Below are 18095 nucleotides of genomic sequence, written 5' to 3'. Positions count from 1 at the left end.
CTTCTGTTCTGTTACAGGATCATGGGGGAGACCTGTGGCCTATTTCTCCAAAATTGCCTGAGAGCTGTTGCATCTGCAGAAAAAGCTATTTTAGCTTCAAGCGAAATTATGGGGTACTCCGATGTGACTTTGCTGGTGCCACACACGGTCTCTGTGATCCTGTTGGAACAGAAAACATCCCATTTGTCAAAGGCCAGGTGTCTCAGGTACAATGCAATTATATTAGAAATGCCAAACATCACAATTAAAAGATGCACAGTGTTGAATCCAGCTACACTGCTTCCTATGAAGTCTTGGGTAAAAGCACTCCCCATTGTGTTAATGTATATGAGAATGAGAAAAAGAACAAAGTCTAACTTGAGTCCATTTGAAATTTAGTTTAACAGGCCAACTTCCAATGGAGTTGGACCAGAACCACAACCACTGTCCTCTACATCATTGTGTGAAGATGACATGCTAAAGTGTAGTAGAAAGTTGTCTCTTGTTCTCTCTCAGATATCTAAGCAGGTCAAGGACGCTCTGCCCAAGCCAGCGGAAGGAGTCTTACATTTTATCAGGTCTTGCTGATAACACACATAACTGAGGTTAAAGTGGCAGAGGGCGCTACGTGGGTACATGTAATTCACTGCAGGAAGGTTCCAGCGCCACCAGAGGGCTACAGCTCAGTAAAGTGTTTGACCAGCTGCCCCCTGCCAAGGTTAGATGAACAAAAATACAGTGGTGTATGGGAGCTGAACACGCAGCAACATCACTGTATGGGGGTGATCTGAGGTCAGTTTGGGCCAACGGATGACAGCGAGGGACTTAAGCTGTTAGGAAACATACCATCTGACCACTGCAGCGAAACTACACAACCAACTCGACAGGAGGGAACACAGGCTGTGGAACTGAGCTGAGAAGTTCTTCCATGCTGTAATTCCGGCGCTTGGGGTCAGCCTTCTTCAAATTTATTTTGAAATCGCAAGGTATGAACTGATGAGTTTCATGAACACTACTAAGGTGATGATAGTCACACTACTAAGGCATCAAGAAAAAACTACGAGGACTGAGACCAACTGCACTGCAAGATTTGTCATGGACCAGCTTTCCGCATCTCCTAGCGGGGGGGGGGGGGGGGGGGTGTGTACTTGTTGGAACTGTATTCAAAACATGACTAATTCAATTCACAGGTTAACAGCTAGATAAGTAAATGCCAATGATGATTGGGAAAGGAATTGGTTTAAGGGTTTTACGGCAGAAAGAAGAATACATTGGGTTAATTGCCATCTCAGCACTGGCCATGAATTTATTTTTGCTGTGTATGTGGCCTTGTGTAGTGGGAATGATTAGAAGAGCTGTAAATTCAATCATGAAATCTTTAGTAGTTCATCAGATGTTAATGTACAATGTCTTGTGTGAAAGTAAGAATAATGTGAGTGCTTATGATGAAAATGATGAAGACAATGAGATGCTAAAATCTTGACACCTGCAGAATAAAGAGGGTCTAAAGCAGGTCATTGTCCGTGTTATGAGATGATGCAACTGGAAGGAAAGTTAAAGTTTCTTCTGTTTGAATATCACACTACGATTTTTACATATAATCAAATATAAGTCATTGTTTTCTTTATAGCTTGCTTATATGTTAGGAATGACTATGTTCCATAAAAAACAATGCAGATGCTTTTTTCGCCCTTATGAGAGTAATGGTGTTTAAAATCTTGAATTTACATGATTGATGTAAACTATAAGGGTAGTGTGTTCACAAATATATCTACATTTAATCAATATAAGTGATAAAAAAATGATCACTTATTGAGTGTTATGGAAGGAGTGTTATGGAAATGTTTAGTTTTGTTAATTTGGCATTGATTGCAATAATCTCATTTAGGTATCTTTTAACATACAATGATCAAGGTAGTATATATAGTAGGGACACTGAGTTCTTTGTGTAACCTGTGCATGTAACTGCTTTAGGCTGAAAAACAACTTCTAAAGAGGAACCATGTACCAGGACAGTTCATACAAGTGAGAGGTACATGAGATGTACATGAGTTATGAGGTGATGTGCACTGAGCAACATGATTGGCTCAAAGGTCCTAGTCTGTCCTTCAATGTATCTTTTTACATACTATAAAAAGTGGTCTGTGAGTCTGTGTGTTATCTCTTTGCACACAGACTCAGAAGCTGTGTGTAAACCAGATCATTCTCTGCAGAGAATTAAAGCAATACAAAGACAAAACTCTGTTTGGTTTTTCATTCTCAGTCTCTACAAATTGTTATTGAATTAGAATTTCCACGACAGGGGGCACGTGCAATATTTGATACGATTACATTGGCATGATTAGATTGTTCAGTATGTTGATCACATCACCAGCTGTTAAATTTAAATCTGCGTTCGCTGGCTGGTGCTGAGCCAGAGACAGATGCGTTTATACAGCACTAAATTATAACCAATCACACGATTCTGTTGAGCTTATATACAGTAGATGCCATGGGCAATCAGAGGCGTTCAGATATAGTCATCACTAAAATGTTGTTTTCTTCACTTGCTTGCCACATACACACACACACTCGTGCCCTTTCAAAAATAATCTAATCATGACGCCCCTAATGCAAACATTTCAGTATGAAAGACCTTTGGGACAGTTGTTGGAATGTATCCACGTTTTTAAGGCTTGCAAGCAGGGGCAGACTTATTCATAGAGATTGAATGCAGAAAGCGTACCCTATTTGTTATATTTATTTTACAAAAAAAAAAAAAGATATTTGGAGTGTAGGCTATAAAAATAATAGGCTATTTTGTTTTCTTTTTTGTTTTTTTTCAGTCGTTATTAAATTAACGAAATAACTATGAGTTAATCTTTGTAGAGTAGTTTCTAGGTTTGATAACTTGAAAAGCAAAGTAAACTTGAAAGTAACTTGAAAGTAAAGTAATTAGTAATCTGATCAGTAATGATATAAAATTTAAATTTTGAAGTAATTAGTCATTTGTAGTGAATTACTTTTTTGAATACACTAAGAATGAGGTATCACTCTTACCTTCCCAGGTAAAAAAAGTAGTATACTTTAGTGTATTTGAAATATGAATGAAGTACATGAATTATAAAACAAGTATGCTTCTTATTGTTGTACTTTATTTAAAGAGTATTTGATTTGTACTTTTTAAAAGTATACTTCAAAAAATATGTAGTTAAGTTCAACTTAATAGTCCAAACAGTAAGTCTACTAATTTATCAGTAATCAAATTATTTTTTAAATGTACTTTTTGAAAGTGTACTTTGTTGTTAATGTATTTTAAATTGTATTGAAGATTTTTTTTTAAGTATATTAAATTTTACATACTTAGAGTGGCTATTCAGTGTACTTATGGGAAGTATATTTTTTGGAAATTAATTGTTAGTATACTTTTTTAAAGTGTACTATGTTCTCACTTCATTGGAAGTGTGACTTCTGTACACTTTATACAGTACACACTAAAATAAGTGTATTTCTAGTGGCATATCAGAGTACTCTCATAAAATATGTTAAAATACAAAAATGTATAGTGGTAATTTAGTGTACTTTTAGTAAGTACGTTTATTTGTAATACAAAGTATAATTTATTAAAGTGTACAATGATTTCCCTTCATCTGTAGTGTAATCTTAGTACACTGTAAACAAAGTGCACTAAAATATAAGTGTACATTTATTAGCATATCACAGTACTGTCATAAAATATGCTAAAATTCAAACACTTTTAGTGGAAATTTAGATATTTATTAATTTACTGTAGGCAACTAATGGAAAGTGTATTGACATTGTTAGGCTGATTTCTTAAAGGGTCATATGCTACAATGCTGCAGTGAGTAAGACAAGCTCATTTTGTTTACTGTTACATCTTGTATTAATGCACAAACACTTGATTGACAGAAGGGTCACTTTATGTAACAGGTAAAGAACCGTAATTCTTAGTACAGATATTGTATTTACAAGTCAATTCAATAGGTCTCAGGAATTCTGGGACTTCTTGGCAGTATTCAATTTTCTTGATGCCACATTAGTCTCGTTCAATGTTGTTTGGCAGAGGAATAACATATACCTTCTCCCTGGATTCAACCATGACACATTTGCGTGTCAAAGACTCTGGATGGATGGCATACACTATATTGCACTCAGACACTTCATACACAAAGCTTGATGCAATATTAAGTGTTGTGTCTCTGCACAGCTTCCTTCCAGACTTAACAAGCTCCTTGACCAAAACACAGTGTGTTGCACCAGAAACGACCAAATTCACAATTCTGACTAATGTGCCATTCTGCAACTCAACAACAGAGTTGATTCTTTTCTGTAGGCGGTTGTTTGTGTCAGAGTGATACAGTATTCCATTCACAATGAAACGGTTGTAGCAGGAGGCTTGTTTCACTCTAACACCTAGTAGGTCATCTATTGCAAGCATGTGTAAAACCGAGACATCTTTCTGTACTGATTTACCAAAAACTCTGACATGGGCACTGATCTGAACTGATTTGTCAGTTAAACACTTTCTCCCCTGTAGTTCATAGAAAAGATCTTTGACATACTCATTGGCATTATGCATAACTGATGCTCCTTTCTTTGTGAGACTCCTTTCCCTAAGGTACCTTTTCATTATTTGGACAGGGACATGAGTTGTGCCATTGAAATATGTCAACAGGGTACCGTTAAAAGATTCAAAGGAAAATGTGGATGTGTCCCACAATGGTCCCCAGTTCCTCACACTCGCAGCCAAGTGTGTCATGAGGTGCACATTAAATGACACATTTGCTGTGCCATATAACCCCTGAAACTCCCTGACAAATTTTTTCAATGCCTGCTCGGCTATCACCACCTCGGCCTCTCTGATCCTTTCTTGCAGTAGATGATATACTGCAAAAACCAAAAGGAAAAGATGATTCCAGTATTTTCTGGGGAGGATGCCATTTAAAACAGGCAAAGCATAAAACAAAAGAAACGACCTCCACTCAGACGCCTTCCAGAACTTTCTTTCTTGCATAGATCGTGGTACTCTTGTGATCTCAGTTGGTGGTGAAATTTTTTTAAGCACTTCGTCGATCTGCTCAGTTTGGGTGCCTATGTACCAACCATGCTGATGGTTTGTGGAATCTAACCACAGAGAAGTCAGCTGTCTAGTAACTCCAAGGCATACACTATGCTGATATTCTGGAACAAAGCCTTGCACCATTTGAAATTTGTATAGTTTCATTAGTTGACTTGGGCCTTTCACTCCCATTATTGTCTGCTGAGGTGTTGCATTCATGGCATTGTCAAAATGCTCAACTTCTGTACGAAGACGGGGTTCAGGAATAACATATGGATAGGAGCCTCCACCTCTGTGGTAACAGAAGTCACAGCCATAAATGCCATTAAACTGTTTCTTATTTTGGAGAAGTGGCCTTGCAACTGACTCTGCACTACATACAAGTGCATGCACCTTTGAAGTGCAACCATCTCCCCAGGTGATCCCATTACTTTGAAGTTCCTGTAGCTCTTTTACAAATGGAATTAGGAGAGTCTGTATATTAGGCTTGCCCTCTCCAAACCAAAGACAAGGAACACATATGTTGTTCTTCCTCTCTGTAGGGTGTAGCTCTATGATTTGGCACTGAATAGGCCATATTTGGCATCTAGAGCTTTTAAAAACAGGGATGCCATCACTGTTCCAGATCAGACTGATGTCATCATCACCTATTTCACCACTATCTTTAAGCCTCCTATACTCCCCTCCACATTGCACATCACAAATAAAACCTGGAGTTGATGTATGTCTTTGGATTTTGATGTTGGGATTTTCCAGAATCTCTTTAATTTGCAAAGACAAACTGATAACCAAAAAATATGAACCCTTTTCTAGACTAGCTTCCACATCAAATTCTGTCTCACACAGAACACACTGTGTCAAACCACATTCTTTTGTTCCAATATAATTTGAACACTGATGGCAGTAGAAATGGGGCACATACTCGCCATATTGGCCATAGGATTTATGGAAGAGATATGAGGTTGCTGGTATCAGTGCAGGGAAAAGTTCATGAAAAATTCTTAAAAGATGGTACAGAGCAATCCCGGTCAGGTTATGCCTCAGGACGTAAGCCATTAGAAGGAGCAAACTTTGACCTTTGGTAATTGGTGCTCCAGGGTACAAAAGGTCATCTCCACAATTTCCATCCTACAAAATGACACATTGAGATTGAAAAAAACATTCAGTACAATGAACAAAACATTCTCTAGTATTCAGGTTTATCATATATTGTCAAGTTTCTAATTATTTAAAAATGCCCTATATGAATGACACAGAACACATTAACTTTGCTCTACTACCTGAGCAAAATCTAACACTAGTAAAAGATTATAATTATTTGTGATATGTTATTTTCTAAATATGATTACACATGAAATGTATGTATTATTCTGGGAACCCTTGGGATCGAGCACTTTTACATATGGGTTCATTTAACCATTTTTAGTTTAGTATTAGTCTCTGATGGGTTTTGATAAATTGTTTTTATTGTGGCCTGCTGAGCAAAATGGAAGTGCCTGACATGAAAATAAAGTCTTTGTAATTCTATTCTATTCTATGGCAGAAGAATGAAATTTGTTGTTCAGATTGTGTGCATCGAGTCATCATAGCAAATCACTCCTGTAAAAGATAAACTAAACGCACAAAGATGAACGATAGCCTATAATTAATTGTAATCTTACCTGTGACGGATTTGGGTTGGGTGTCTCAGCCTCTGGTTCTTGCATGGTCTGATGCTCTCCTATATCAACCACATCGTCCTCAGCAGCTGATCCATTCTGAAGTTTGCACAAAGTGTGTGGCAAGTTAGTCACTGAATCTGGTGTTTTTTTGGTATTGAGTGGGATCTTAAAACACTAGAAGTAAAGAAACCTATAATGCAAATGCTAGCCTATAATTAATTGTAATCTTATCTGTGACGGATTTGGGTTGGGTCTCTCAGCCTCTGGTTCTTGCATGGTCTGATGCTCTCCTATATCAACCACATCATCCTCAGCAGCTGATCCATTCTGAAGTTTGCACAAAGTATGTGGCAAGTTAGTCACTGAATCTGGTGTTTTTTTGGTATTGAGTGGGATCTTAAAACACTAAAAGTAAAGCAACTTGCTCCAACCGCTCCACTCTGAAATGAGAAAAATGTGTGAGCTAGTTTGTTACGTTGTAGGAGTCAGTTCCTCAAAATACAAAATACCAATAAACTAGCATGGTGAACAAATGTGTAATACCTGTGTCCTGGCCTGCATGTTTTTTTTTATTCTGCACACTATTGCCACTAACCTATATGTTACTACTTCTAGATATTTTGTTGTACTACACTCTGCCCCATATTGTACCGCACACACAAACACATATAGACAGAAACCCACTTTTCTTGGCCATCCTGAGCAATTTGGTGTATGATTTATGTGAATATCATACATTGTTCCATCAAATTGAAATTCAAAGTTTAAGTAAGCAGATCTGGTAGATTTAAAGTTTATACTTAAAGATTTCAAGTTAAAAACAATTAAAATCTGAATACACTATTTCCTACAATTAACTTTAAACCTTCTTATAATCTCAATGTGAACACTTTCATTAGTATTAACTTTATTTTAACAAGCTTGTTTGCTAACATACTATTTTGTTATCATGCTAACAATAATATGTTATACAGCACCTGCTGTATGAGTGCAACAATATAAAGATTTTATTTGCTCTCAAATCAAGCCGCATGCACCACGTCACCATGATAGTTACTGTCCTAAAACCAACATGAACAGAAATTCTTCTAAATTAGCACAAAACATTAATCAATACTCAATATCCCACTTAACAATAATTTTGCACAAAAAAAACAATATATTTCACTTAATTTTAGCATTTACTCTTCTATTCAAGTGCTGGGAAACAGACATCACAGCCGTTTCAGTTAAACTTAAGTTTGTTTAAATTAAAATAAATCATTTCATAAAACTCAAAACAACGAAACAGATCAGTTTACTTAAAATATATCAGTTATGTGAACTTGAAAGAAAAAGAAAGTGCTAAATACTCATAAAAGTTAATTTGACTGAACTAATTAGTTTAATTTAAGTTTGTCCTACTCAAATCAATTGATTATTTTGAGCGTTAGGGTTTACAGTAAGTTTCCAAACAGACATCAGGTACAGACATGAGTAGTTACAGGGTAGAACATTACATTCGCCTATAGACTGGCACACAGGCCTACTAATGTCTAGGAAACCATCCAAATGTAAGTAATTCAACAATTGTTGGTCACATTGTTACAAAGTAAAAAAGTAAAGAATAGACAGTTAGGCTATAAGGAATGAATTATGCATTGTCAGTGTCCTGACCTTACTGTCAGCTCTCTTTCTTTTTCCTGCTGTTGGCTGCAGTGGTGCATCATGGTGAACTGGAGGCTGTAAGCAAAACAACTGTCACCATCCATGTCACTGCACAAAATAAAATCTTTACATCATCATATATGCTAGCATACTTCTCTGTCATGACATCCTAAAATTCTGTCAGGGACTTCAACACCAGTGCTGCAAAGGTACTGCTTGTACTGTTTATGTCTTCTGCCATTTCCCTGAAACAAAAGACAATTTCAAGACAGTATATCATTATCCTATTATTTCCATTATTATTTATTATTAATATTATTAGAAGTACTGCTATACTAGGGCTTTCTTAATATTATTTAATTTATTATTATAATTATTATTAGTATTATTGTAGAAGTAGTAGGCCGACTACTACCATAATTATAAGAAGAAGAAGAACAAGAAAACATATAAAAAAAATTTAAATAATTATACAAACTATAATTACCTTCCTGTGTCTGTATTCTGTTGTCCTTGGTATTTTCTTATTAGTGACCAATAAGTAGGACTTGTAGTTTGATTGTACAGGTGGCATATTTGAATAACTATTGTTGTGCACTGCAACAGATCAAGATTCAAAAATCAAGACTAAGCAATAGATGGCTACGAATGGACCCAGGAATTGGACCTACCCCCACCCCCCCGACGGTTCCCACATCCAATCAGTGTGCGCAGTATCATCGACATCCAATCACTATGTAGAAGTTTCAGCGGCAATTAGCTACAGTAGCCATATAGTAACGGTTAATGTTTGAAATTCATCACTGAAACTCAGGCGGTAACAGGGTAAAGTTAGCACCATGTATGGGCTGTTTTATTTATTTCGTAGACGGGTCCGTTATTGCAGAGAGTACATCTATTATACAGGATGCATATATAAATGCTGGTGTTACAGTGACCTGCAAGGAAGACATCCAGTCCCAGGAAGGCTGGATAGAGGTGATTTTGCCAGCTAAACGCAGGCAAGATCCGAAGCCGGTTGCAGCCAAACTGCTGTTCATGGCGGGTAAGTTCTAAAACATTGGAAATATTCGGAATACTCTTTGTAACATTAACTAACCGAGTACTGCCATGTAATTAAACGTTACTGAAGATGAAGTGCTTGAAACATGGCGCATTTCCATTACATGGTACCTGGTCAACTCGCCTCGACTCTTACGAAAAAAAGTACCTGGTAACATTAACGTTACCTGCTAACAGGTACTTTTTTATTACCACCTCAGCTAATGTTAGTTTCCAAGCGAGCTGAGACAATACCAAACTTTGTCGTGAAAGCGAAGGGTGGGGTGGGGGGGTCCTGAACAAAGTTCTTTTTTTTTTTTTTTTTTTTTTTGCTGCCTCCAGCATCATTTGAAACAAAACGTGTCTTCTGACTGTGGCAACAACAACACACCTTCTACGTTCTGTGTGTGTGTCGCGTAAGGTCACGGCAGTTGGCGCCGCTTTTTTTACAGTTCCGCGGAGGCTCCAGGCAGAGCTTTCGCTGTAGCCTACGTACACACACACATGACGGCTCCACGCACAGACCAGCGCACAAGTATAAACATCAGGCCACTTACATAGGCTGATGTTTATAACGTTACTTGTTTGCTGGTGTGTCCGTCGAGCCGGCATATAAGACGAACAGCCATGCTTTTGAGGAGATACTAAAATCTGCAATGGAAAACGGACGCAGTGTGTGGAGGCGAGTCGAGCAGGTACAATGTAATGGAAAAACGCCATAATTAATAAGTCCTCCTATAGAGAACGCTCCAACCCTAGCGTTTACAGACCCATAGCTTATCTTTGAAGTGTTTGGCTTAGGTTCTAGTGAAGGTTAAACGTTAGCTAGTAACGTTAGTATAATGGAATTCGTCGTTGCTATGCAGCATGACCATTTAATGAAAATTCTTATAATTAGTTAAGACAAAGTTACTAAAGTCATTCGGTTGTTGGGAACAGCATATTTATAAGGTGCAACAGGCTAAAATATAGAACAAATACAGTTGTGTCAAGGAGACATTTTCAATGTACAGAGTGATGGACTCCCGCCATAAGGTGGTTATGGACATTAGTGCCCAATACTGATGAAAGTAATAAAGTACAAATAAATTAAATGACAGTGACATTGCTGTCTTGAAATTATATTTTTTTATTATTAAAAGGTCACATTGAATTTGTATTTTATGTGTCTTCTTCACAGAAAACTACAAAGAAGTAGTACAGAAGCGTGTCGCTTTCCTCAAACGGGGGGATATATGGTCTTCCAGTCAGTCTGGCCAGGAGAAGAGGGTGGTGAAGCTAGGAATGACTGTAAGTTTGATTTATGACTTAACAGTTATGGAAAGATTAGTCGACAATATCGACAAAAAAAAAATGTTGACAAATATTTCTGTTGTCGAGTACGCGTTTTATTTATCTTGACCTAATTTAGAGCCTGCACTAATGCGGTTTGAACAGTGTGGCGCTGTAGCGCAAGACTGTAATTCAGCTCTCCTCGATGCAATTCAAGAGAAGAAGAGATATAGCACTCAGCGCTTCTTCAGAGAAACGCACCCGGGCCGAACAGAATGGCGTTTGGATATGAAAATATATGACACGCGCTTTCCTCTCAATAACGAAATAACAACAAAAACAAAAATCACAGCAGTATGAAAGTAGCAGTTAAAAATGCATCTTATTACACTGATGTGGATGTTTGCACGAGCTCAGCAAACCATTCACGTCACGTATATAGTTTTTTATTTAAATGAAGCAGCTTTACGGTATTAAACATTATTATTAAATATTTGATTAAAGTGATAGTTTGGTTTGCAGAGATCAAAGCTTAATCTAGCTCAGGACTGTTTTGATTATCATAACCCATGATAAAAGTAAGGTATTTTAAGAGAGATTACTCTACCAGTCATAAGTTTTTGAATGTAACTTTAAGATTTTTTTTTTAAAGAAGTCTCTTCTGCTCACCAAGCCTGCATTTAGCAGTAATATTGTGCAATATTTTTACAATTTAAAATAACTACTTTCTATTTGAATATATTTTAAAATGTATTCCTGTGATCAAAGCTGAATTTTCTCTATTCTTCAGTGTTACACAATCCTTCTGAAATCATTCTAATATGCTGATTTGCTGCTCAAGAAACATTTATTATTATTATCAAGTCTATTTTGAATAATATATGTTCGTTTGCTGTTCTTATTCCTCGACGGTGTGTGACATTACTTAAAGTGGTGGTGTGGACATTTTCAAAATCATTCTCTTAAACAAGATGTATGTTGTCAGTCTGGTTCACAGATGGCCAAGATAGGCGAACAGCTCAAGAGGGACCTCAAACAGCAACCTACAAGACAACTCAGTTCTACTCCTGCTAGATATGAGTCTGATTCTGATGACACATGTTGTGATATTTTTGATCCTCCCAAAAAACGAAAAATGGTAAGTTTAAAAATGTAACTGACTTCATCAAATGTGCAGTGTTCCCCAGAAAATTTTACAGAGTTTACAGTGATGGATTATAGCCTATTTGTGCTGAAATGCATGTACAATCACATTTTGCACTTTAATTGAATTATGTACCAGTACCAAAGTCCAAACCCAACCTACAAACCTTAGTGAGCTTGTGATGTAGCAGAACTGCATTCTTGTGAAAATGAGTTACTATTCAAGAGTGTATGAACTGTTAATTTCTACACACACTCACACCACTAAAATTGTGCTTTAGCATGTGTATGATAAGGAGTGTATAGCTGCCATTGTTGTTTAAGGTAATTAGGTTGATGTTTTCTGCATAGGTGATTAACACCAGTGAGGAGGAGGAGGACGCCATCCCTCAGGCGGAGTCTCAGCGGCCAGGGACAGTGCCTGCAGTTTTTGTTGAACTGGATGAGGACAGTTTGAAGGCTCTGAAAGGTGGGTGGGTGTATATGTATGCTAGTGATGCCAGGGTTATCTCTGCCACCATCTGAACCCTCCCATAAACCTGCAGTCATTGTCATTGAGGTCCTGAAATCAACTTTATGTATTCAAGACATGCATCCCACTGTTAAAGTTAGTTCACCCAAATTGCAAAATTATGTCATTAATAACTTACCATCATGTTGTTCCAAACTCGTAAGACCTCAGTTTATCTTCAGAACACAGCTTAAGATATTTTAGATTTAGTCCGAGAGCTCTCAGTCCCTCCATTGAAGCTGTGTGTACGGTATACTGTCCATGTCCAGAAAGGTAAGAAAAACATCATCTAAGTAGTCCATGTGACATCAGAGGGTCAGTTAGAATTTTTTGAAGCATCGCAAATACATTTTGGTCCAAAAATAGCAAAAACTAGTACTTTATTCATCATTGTCTTCTCTTCTGGGTCTGTTGTGAGAGAGTTCAAAACAAAGCAGTTTGTGATATCCGGTTCGTGAACGAATCATTCGATGTAACCGGATCTTTTTGAACCAGTTCACCAAATTGTACTGAATCATTTTAAACAGTTTGCGTCTCCAATACGCATTAATCCACAAATGACTTAAGCTGTTAACTTTTTTAATGTGACTGACACTCCCTCTGAGTTCAAACAAACCAATATCCCGGAGTAATTAATTTACTCAAACAGTACACTGACTGAACTTCTGTGAAGAGAGAACTGAAGATGAACACCGAGCCGAGCCAGATAACGAACAAAACATTGAAAAAACATTGACTTCTTTCGGAACGTTCGATTCAATAAACCGGTTGAAGAAAACGGTTCACCGGTTCTTTTGCGCTCAACACAATGGCGTCATTGGCGATGATTGCCCTTGATTCAAGCCTTCGGTTTACCCGCACTCATAACATTAGCACAGAATCAGTTCAGAATCAATCATCAAAAGAATCAGTTCGGTTCAGACGCTCTGTGTGTTGGTCTGCTTCACACTGAATCACACATGCACAGTATCATCAGCTCCTCGGTTCTTGAATCGGACACGTCTGACAGAAACGGTCCCTGACTCGAGAACCAATCAATCTTTCATTCATTATCTGGCTCGGCTCGGTGTTCATCTTCAGTTCTCTCTTCACAGCAGTTCAGTCAGTGTACTGTTTGAGTACATGAATGACTCCGGGATATTGGTTTGTTTTAACCCAGAGAGAGTGTCAGCCACATTAAAAAAGTTAACAGCTTAAGTCATTTGTGGATTAATGCTTACTGGAGATGCGAACAGTTTAAAACGATTCAGTTCGATTTGGTGAACTGGTTCAAAAAGATCCGGTTACATCGAATGATTCGTTAGTGAACCGGATATCACAAACTGCTTTGTTTTGAACTCTCTCTCACAACAGACACGGAAGAGAAGACAATGCTGAATAAAGTAGTTTTTGCTATTTTTGGACCAAAATGTATTTTCGATGCTTCAAAAGATTCTAACTGATCCTCTGATGTCACATGGACTACTTTGATGATGTTTTTCTTACCCTTCTGGACATGGACAGTATACTGTACACAGCTTCAATGGAGGGACTCTCGGACTAAATCTAAAATATCTTAAACTATCTTCTGAAGATAAATGGAGGTCTCACGGGTTTGGAACAATATGAGGGTGAGTTATTAATGACATAATTTTGCTATTTGGGTGAACTAACCCTTTAATTTAAAGAACATGCAAGTTACGTGTTATGTCTTGGAATACAGACCTGACATCCCAGATTACAAATTTGAAAATCAATTTAACTCTGCAATTTTTGCCGTCATTGACTACTGTTAATACTTCTTGTTTGAATTTCACTGATTAAGCAATATGGTAAAAGTGACAGTGGGTTGGTACTGATAAGGGCTGGGATAAAGGATTATTTTTTTTAACAATTAATTTAGCGATTATTTTTCGGTGAATCGATTAATCTAACAAGTCTTTTTTTGTTATTTTCAGTCCGATTCTATTTCGGTTTGATGCGATTATCGATAATCTCCCCATTAATTGACTAATACCAATTTATAAAAAAGTCCAAAATAAAAGACTATACAAGTGCAAAGTAATGCATTCTTAGTCAGAGGTAGCATTCGATAAAACCTTGAAGCCTTAAACACATAGGCCTAGCTTACTAAAAAAAAGTGCATTTTGTAATTCTTCTTTCAGATGAAAATAACAACAAATTGATGTCTAACATTCAATAAAAAAAAGGTCACCCAAAATACTTGTTTAGAGCAATTGAAAGAATACAGTAACCAATGTAAACTTGAGGGCTTTAAGCTAATACAGAGAGTGCTTTTCCAACAAAAAAATAAATAAAAATTAACAGCGACAGTGGGAGCCAGCAGCCTCTCATAGTGTCCTTCCTGAACCAACAGAATTTAACATTTGTTGAAAACACATAGGCCTAGTCCTAGCTTACTGAAAAAAGTGCATCTTTTAATTCTTCATTCACATAAAAATAACAACAACGTAAAGTAATACACTCTGCCACTCACCTTTTTCTTAAAAAAAAAAAAAACTAATGTAGGTAACTAGAATTTAATAAATGGAACATTATTGTAAAGTGTACCGATTTGTTATACACCGATTCAGATGTCTCATGAGATCAGTGTTGGACAGATCAGTTGTTTTAACCTTTCATTTATGTGAATCGGTTCAAATGAGTCATTAGTTTGTGAATCAGACATGTCATTATTGGATGTGTAGCCTACGGCAAGTGCTGTGTGATTATCCCGACAGTTTATTTTTTAGCACAACTCACACTCCACGGTAATTCAGCAAAAAAAATATCTCAGAATGCTCCACGTGAAACTTTGTTCGTCCCAGCCCTGGTATGGATATAACTACAAGGCCTCTGGCAAATTGGCGCAGGTACCAATACTGTAACCACAAGACATATTGCGTTTATACATCTGTTCCCCTTCAATGGCGATTGAATATATAAAATTGTGTTTTCAATCATTTATGTAGATTTATTTATTTCATCCACTCCAAGAAATAGTTCTAATCTTCTATCTCTGTTGCCAAGCAACGCAACATTTCAGTCAAGAGAAGGGTCCAGTAAGACTGGCTATATGGTCTTATTCACATAAGAATTTGCAGCAGTTGCTTGCAGGGTTCCCACAGGTCATGGAATATTTGGAATATCATGGTTTTTCAGGAAAAGTTACATCAGGATAATTTTGGGGGAAAATCATGGAATATCAGGGAATTTTCTTTAAGCAGTTTAAAATTGTTTTGCCAAAATACATTTAATACAAATAAATTTCCACGCAAAATTGGTGTATATCTGGTTAATATCTTTACTGCTTGATTGAGCAGTTGTGGTTAACCCAACTTCAATTCAAATTTCAATGACCATTTATTCATCTCCCACTATAAAAAGTAAAAGATGCTTGAACGCTATGAGGGTGATTTGAAATCCTTGGTCAGTTAGTTTATTGCACCATTCATAGTTGGTCATGAAAGTTCAATTTGTTTTTATGGGAAAGTCATGCAATTTTACATTTGACTTAACTTGGGAACCCTTTGCTTCTCTTTACTACACAAGCTAAACTGAACATTCGCCCTACTCCATCTTCACACTCAATAATGGATTTACTGCCCTGTGGCTTTGAGTGAGTGGAACATTCATGTCAAACATGCATGCTAGCTGTGAAAAGTATGAGTAAGGACCCTCATCCAATCAGAAATAAATAAAAGTTAAACCAAATCTAGCCGTTGTAAAATGACATTTATAAGGTGCTATTTTGTGTCACAATGTGATACTTATTCTTTGTGTCATAATGTGATACTGACCCTGTTTATACTATAACTTTATTTTAGAGCTGCCAGGACTGGTGTCTTCACTCAAAACAGTCCTAAACAAAATGGAAGATTCACCTTTGTCTTCCATGATTTCCAGCCAAAGCGAATCACCGCGCACTGGCAGTCACACTGGCAGTGAAGAAGACATGGTATGACTGAAGGACCTTATACCAATCCTTGTTATGTCTTTGTTATGATTGGGTGCAGAAAGCATACACAAATCTTACAAGATAGCTCGAGTTACTGTTTGTGTTAAAACACTTGTAGCCAAGACACGTGCCAACCTGCCCCATTGAGAAGTGTTTGTAATTTACCTTTTGTGTTAATCTGCTTGTGTGTTTTCACAGGTGTCATTGGGCAACTCATTAGTGCAAGTCCCAAAACGCCTCTATCAGAGGCTGAGTGGGAGGAGGATGTCCCTCTTCACACAGGAACTGGCCACATTGGTATTTGGCAGGGAAACTTTGGCCAAGGCAACCCTCACAGGGAAAGGAAAAAAAGGCGAGCTGAAGGAGCAGCTTGAGCCAGAAAAAACCAACGCAATTATAGGTACAGTAATGTCATAGTTACGAATCCAAATCCATTGTCATGATTGCTTAACAAATCCATTATCATCAATGATTGTATTTCAATGTTATACATTGTCTATCCTGTTTTAATTCATCCCCATGTCTCTTTCCTGTTTTCACAGATGCAGTGAGGGAGCGATTCCCCAACACCGAGGTGGCAGAGATCCGGGCCCTTCTACGGAGGAAGTGCAACAATGAGAGCTACAAGGCCTCTAGTAACTCAAGTCAGAGCTAGATATATGCATGTGTAGTAAGTTGTTTTGCCATTGTTCTGTTCCCGGCATTTCAGAGAAAGTCGAAAGGAAAGGTTCCTCCTTTTGCCAATATCTGCTTTTGTGTGTTACTTTTGTGTTAATAATAAAGATCCTTTTCTGAAATGCAATTTGTAATCTGTTGATTTAATGTACTTGAACTGAATTGTAATATAATACACTTGTAGTGTAATACCAACATTCATGCTAAAGTATAACAAAATGGGGATTAAATTTTCAAATGAAATGTACTTTCAATTTGTTTCTACCTTAAACTATAATAACATTGCACTCAAAGTACGTGTCTATGATGTTTAGGTTGTAATTGAACTTCACTTCAAAAACATTATTGTCATAGTGGCACACTTTAAAAGCACTAAATATAGTTAGGAAGTACATTTGTAGATCACTTGAAATGTTACAGAGGCATACTAAATTAACAGTTTATAGTAATTATAAGTATGATAGCAGTATGCACAAAATGTACTTAAACGCAACTATAATTTGCACTGCAATGCCTTTTAAGTGTATTTCCATTAGAATGGCAATACAATGCAATTGTACTGTTAGTGTGCTTAATTGCTCATGAATCTTGATTTTCATTAGTGTATTTCAGTGCACTTGAAGTTTAAAAAAAGTTGTTCCATTTTAGGATACTATTTACACTAGAAGTGTAGTCAAATAGATGTTAAGTTGAAGTTAATACATAATTGAATACACTTAACTATACTTGGATTTGACGAAAATAGTACATAATGTAGAAAATATACTTAGTACACTTTATTAAAGTATATTTTTAATAGAATTCTTTTTCACCTTTTATGAGCAAAAATTACTGCATATCATGTATTCCTTTTAGAAATAATAAAAGTGATCACGCCGTCGCCTCCATGTCAAAACCAAATATAATCACTTTTTCATTACATACAAAACTGAACTGTTTTAATAGCTGAAACAGTAGTAGTATAATGTTTTTTGGGAAAAGGGGGAAAATACGGACTAGGACCTATATTTGAGGCCAGTGTAGGGGTCTAATCCACTTTATTAAACACTGATTTGTTCTCATGAAAAATACACTGTGCAGCAGCAAGCATTGAAACAAAAAAGCAACCTCAGGGTTGATGTGTGTAAATGTATAGGGCCTCATTCCTATGTTTTGCCGGCCCCCAATTCA

General features: G+C 36.9%; 1 protein-coding gene across 1 annotated transcript; it reads left to right on the top strand.

Moving 5' to 3' along the window:
- The first annotated feature begins 9031 nt into the window (after positions 1-9031).
- LOC132101919 (uncharacterized) lies at positions 9032-16962 on the top strand. Its single transcript, XM_059507140.1, has 7 exons — positions 9032-9391; positions 10568-10677; positions 11645-11797; positions 12154-12271; positions 16120-16250; positions 16449-16650; positions 16793-16962. The coding sequence occupies exons 1-7, from the start codon at positions 9190-9192 to the stop codon at positions 16903-16905; spliced, it is 1029 nt and encodes a 342-aa protein (XP_059363123.1). The 5' UTR covers positions 9032-9189; the 3' UTR covers positions 16906-16962.
- The last annotated feature ends 1133 nt before the right edge of the window (positions 16963-18095 follow it).

Source organism: Carassius carassius, chromosome 23, assembly GCF_963082965.1.
Source record: "Carassius carassius chromosome 23, fCarCar2.1, whole genome shotgun sequence".
In the NCBI taxonomy this organism is placed as follows: Eukaryota; Metazoa; Chordata; class Actinopteri; order Cypriniformes; family Cyprinidae; genus Carassius; species Carassius carassius.
This window is presented reverse-complemented; position numbering and strand designations above follow the sequence as displayed.

What these genes read in the sequence shown, in the direction of transcription:
- LOC132101919 (XM_059507140.1), top strand. Translation starts at nt 9,190, where the DNA reads ATGGGCTGTTTTATTTATTTCGTAGACGGGTCCGTTATTGCAGAGAGT. An exon ending in TGGTGAAGCTAGGAATGACT is followed by an intron (nt 10,678 to 11,644) that starts GTAAGTTTGATT and finishes GTATGTTGTCAG; the next exon opens with TCTGGTTCACAGATGGCCAA. An exon ending in CTGGCAGTGAAGAAGACATG is followed by an intron (nt 16,251 to 16,448) that starts GTATGACTGAAG and finishes GTGTTTTCACAG; the next exon opens with GTGTCATTGGGCAACTCATT.